The sequence below is a fragment of the Durio zibethinus genome, chromosome 12 (assembly GCF_047325235.1).
Source record: "Durio zibethinus cultivar Kanyao isolate XHJ-2024 chromosome 12, ASM4732523v1, whole genome shotgun sequence".
Lineage (NCBI taxonomy): Eukaryota > Viridiplantae > Streptophyta > Magnoliopsida > Malvales > Malvaceae > Durio > Durio zibethinus.
In genome coordinates, this window is record NC_143173.1 from 20346251 (window position 1) to 20350857 (window position 4607).

A 4607-nucleotide genomic window follows, 5' to 3' on the forward strand; every position below is an offset into this window, starting at 1 on the left:
TGAAGCAAACAGAAAGCAATTAGCTTCCTTAATCTTCTGATAAAACTGTTATTAATGGAGTTGTACATTTCCAGACAGAGCGACAGAAGCACAACACCATATACAACAGCATGTCTACTTAACCACACTAGCACTTCCAGTCTGTTTCAATAACATAGCTAAATTTCATTCTGGCAATGCTTTTATGCATGCTTTTACATAGCATGCATAAACGCCCAAGAGCCTACAACTGTGACTGTGCATAGCAGTTTTTCCGTTCAGACTAGTTGAAGCAATTTAACCTTCGGCCACCCAGAGATCAAGGCTCCTGCCAAACACATTTCTCTTGCAGCAAGCATCCTCAACATTCTTAACCCAATAACTGAGCATGAATGCAATCAGGAAAAACACCCAAGACGCAACCAATGCCATTTTGTACATCCTTTCCCTAACATTATGATTGTACTTTTTATTCTTAAGCTTGAAATGCTCTCTTCTTTCATTGTTGCGGGTTTCCAAATCATACCAATCATAAGATTCAGAGGTTCTTCTAAGCTTGTATTCTGTGCTAGCATGGAATCTTTGCCCAAGATTTTCTTTGGTGAATGGTGTTAAGGCAGGTCCTTTCTCAGATACTCTGTCACTCTGCCTTGGGAAATCCGATATTGTTGAGAGATTAGAACTGCAACCTACATCAACAGATTAAAGAGGCCAATTAACAAGTGAAAGAACCCTTAATAGATCTTGCCTTAGAAACTGAAAATTGGGAGTAAATGCATAAGCATAATCTTCACTTCTTAAGTGCTTTTGTCTAGGTCAGATTGCTCTACCAGGAACTGTACTGCAGCAGGGGCGGACCCACATTGAAAAAGAAGAAAATTTGTAGAAAAAATTTTCCCTGGACACCATTTTTATATATTATATATTATATAAGTGGACACACTGGAAAATAATCCTGGATCCGTCACTTACTGCAGTCAGTAGTTCTAAGTTTTAACCAGATTTTGTAACAGATTGAGGAACATAGTTTGGAAATACTTTCCCTCCCATTAGAAGAGAGCAGAGAAGACAGTTTGATGAAATTCTAGAAAATAAAAGTAGTTACAAAAGAATGGCATCTTTTATAACTGAGAATATTATGTCTTTAACAAGGGCTGGAGCTGGGCCACAACTTCAAGTTGGCAGGTTTGAATAGTTAATATACAAGCTAATTTAAAAACGAGCCAAATCAAATTAGAAATATGCATTCTCCAAAATAGCCAGTGCACTACAGCAACAAACAGGATCCAACAGTTGAGGACTCGAATAGCAGCTAATTTTAAGCACACTCACTCTCCGATGCACAGGTGACCATTCAGATGAAATATGGACGATGTTGTTCCTACCTTACATTTTCCTAATATTCATAAAGTTACTTAAGATCGAATAATTTCCAACTCTCTTCCCTGCTTAGATTCAAGTAAGGTTTGAGAACAAGTACATACATTCTTAATAACCAGAAAGAAACAAAGTTACAGACAAATTTTTGGAAGGGCAATTTTTGTGTCTAGACAAATATTTTAAAAATTGAACATCATTACATTCATCACAAATTCAAGTGAGAATTTTTTTCTCCATTATCTTTCAAGCAAAAAGATGAGTATGAAAGCAAGAAACTAGACAAGTGACAAACTGTCTCAGAAAACCTAGTAAACAAGGACAACTTTCTTGCTCAAAACTGCTTAGAAATAACTGGCATTATTCTGGAAGACTGTATGACTACATATAATCTGTATGTTCATAGAGCCATAATTGGTGCATAAGGAATAACCAGTTCAACATCTTTGCAGGTAATGTCTATCTTTGCATAATGAAGTAGCTGTTTGCAAGGCAGTGGACTGTCAGATGCATATTATTACTATTACTGTGTTTTTTTTTTTTTTTTTTTTGTCTAAGTAGCACATGCATTATTAGTTCATAAAGTGAACCAGAATTACAAGGTTTGAGCTGCCCTGCCATGTTACTCAAGAAAATCTAAACAAAAACAAAATTACATTTTCAAACAGAAAATTCTTATCCATCACAGCAAAAATAAAACAATTGACAAAAGCCTGAGTGAGTAGCTTACTCAGCACTTACCTTGTAGTCGCAGGGTAAATGCTTGCAATGCATGAAGAACTTCCTCAATTCTCTGCTTGGATGCTGGGTCAATAAGGTTGCCATCACCATCAAACTTTGCTGGAGGCTGAAATGCATTCAAGAAAAACTCGGGCTTATTGATAAAATGAAGATCAAGATAAACCCCAATTTGGCGAAGATGATACTGTGACCGCGCGCCACCTAAGCTTCCTGCAGCGCTAATAATGGCAGCAGCTTTGTCAGCCCAAACATTTGGTGGTCTAGAAGCCCAGTCGATCGCATTCTTCAGAGGTCCTGGTATAGTGCAGATAATAATAAATGTGAACAGGATGGTGTAGATATGTAAAATCTTCAATGCTGAATACTAGACTTAAAAAAGGTCAAACCAGTTTAATAAACATGTATCTAAGTTAATGCGATGGAATCCAAAAGTGAGAGATCCTACTACACCATCTACCTTATTGAAAATCTGACATTTAGAGTGTAGACCTTACACATGAGAAAAGTACCTAAGTACTCTTACGTAGCAAGGTGGTAGCCTTGTCTCAATTTGCAGTATAAACTAGTTTTGAACTACCTGACTACAAAAGCCTCAAAAGGCATATGTTTAATCAAAATTCTTCAAAAGCAAAGAATGCAGTTTTAGGGTGTCTATATTGCCATTTGAATATTAATCATCCCTTTAATAGATCAAGTTTTTTTTGTTTCTTTCTATGTCCAATATTAGTCCAAGTTTAGCTGTAATCAAACTCATTAAACCTCCAAAGTGAATTTAACAAGGGACTCAAAACCAAACCAACCAAATTTTTTCAGTCACAGTATTTTCAGTATGCATGTGCACATATGGGTATTTCATCTTTAAAAGCTTTTCAAAGATTAGAATAACCAAAAACGAAAAAAAAAAAAATCATAAAAAATATTTTCAGAAACTGAAATTACACACTTTAATCCATTAAGCTGGTTTTATCTGAACAATGCACACCCCTGACATGAGGCAACTTTGGGTTATATCATATATACTAAAATCTTTGACAGTACTTTAGCTTTGAATTGCACTCATACAAAAAAAAAAGCAATAATGTAGCCATGAATCACACATATATAGGAGAAAACAAGCATCTGAAATGGCTTTCCTTAATCACACAATTTTCTACTGACATTTCTTATTTCTTTCTTAATCAAAAGCATATCGAATGATGACATTCTATATGTATTGAATCTATTGTGTGTAAAACCACAGAGATCCCTTGCGAACACAAGAAATACTAACTTTTCACCCTTTACAACTTCAGCTAAGGAGAATTAAACTTTGTTACTTGTTAGAGTCAAAGAATTTTTGCCTTTCTCTTACCTATGACTTAAATCAACAATCACCCTACCTTTTTTTTTTTTTTAAGTGGATGCCATAGTCTAGGGATAGGGGAATGGATTGCTATTGCTGGAATTTGAATCTCAGCTGGATGCCACTTCTTAAGGGTGGCTGAATCACAATCACCCCACCTTACAAGTACCATATTTTCAAATAAAAAAAAAAGGCACCTACAACTTTAGATTTTAATACACCCTCATTAACTCACAGTTCCTCCACCTTGTCAAATTAAGATTTTTAGACAGAGATATGAATTTTGATGGAATGTCAAACTATTTTAATTTACTGATAGTTTATAAAAAAAGTTGCTACAACTCATCAAAATCAACATTTACAATGATGACATTAAAATTGTTAACAAGATTGTAATTGATTGGCAGTGTACAAAATCTATAACTTATAGAAAATATAAATAAATAAACACCAAAAATATTGTACCAAAGAAATACAGAACAATACAAGGAGAAAGCTTTGGGATAAGATACTACCAGTAACAGAGTAGTTGTACTCAGGGGAAGCAAAGAGGATGCTATCAGCCTCTAAAATCTGCTGCCTGAAAGCCTCAACAACAGGCGGATACTTCCCATCAACCTCAAGATCGGTGTTGAGCATGGGAAGTGGTGATATGTCTATGTACTCCATCTGAATCCCATTAATAGACTCCTTGCATATCTCCAAAGCTGAAACGCAAAGACAAATCAACATTCCCAGAAACCAAACACGAAAAAAAAAAAAGACCAAATTCAAACAACTCAGGCTTGACTGTTTAGCAGAAGCATTACCAGTACGAAGTAAACCTCTGTTGTAAGAGCCTTTCCTTAAAGACCCACAAAGGGCAGCAACTTTGATCACTGGTTTTGCTGCTATGACTGCTTCCATTGCTTTCTAATCTAAAAAAACTATCCTGTTCTCAGTTTCACTTGTGTCACTATAAAGAGGGGCCTAAGGGTGTGAGAGAGGAAATAATCAAATGCGGTAGAAAGCTGCAAACTCTTTTATCAGTTTGGGTTGGTGGGTGGTGAGATTTGTGACCGTGTGATTGCAATAATTGGTGGCCGAGTGATACAACAACAGAGCGGGGAGGAGTAAATGCTTAGAATGGGGCTTTTTTCTTTTCTTTTTTTTTTCAAAGTGAGGTATT

General features: G+C 35.9%; 1 protein-coding gene across 2 annotated transcripts; it reads right to left on the minus strand.

Moving 5' to 3' along the window:
• Positions 1–4607, minus strand: NQR (NADPH:quinone oxidoreductase). 2 transcript variants are annotated; one of them, XM_022892544.2, is made up of 4 exons: positions 4249–4607; positions 3955–4146; positions 2098–2391; positions 1–668 (listed from the first exon to the last, which is right to left on the minus strand). In XM_022892544.2, exons 1-4 carry the CDS (start codon positions 4343–4345, stop codon positions 277–279), a joined length of 975 nt encoding a protein of 324 aa, XP_022748279.2. In that variant the 5' UTR covers positions 4346–4607; the 3' UTR covers positions 1–276. The 2 variants fall into 2 exon arrangements, with proteins under 2 accessions (XP_022748279.2, XP_089597215.1); XM_089741089.1 differs by lacking the exon at positions 1–668 and having other exon boundaries at positions 2087–2391.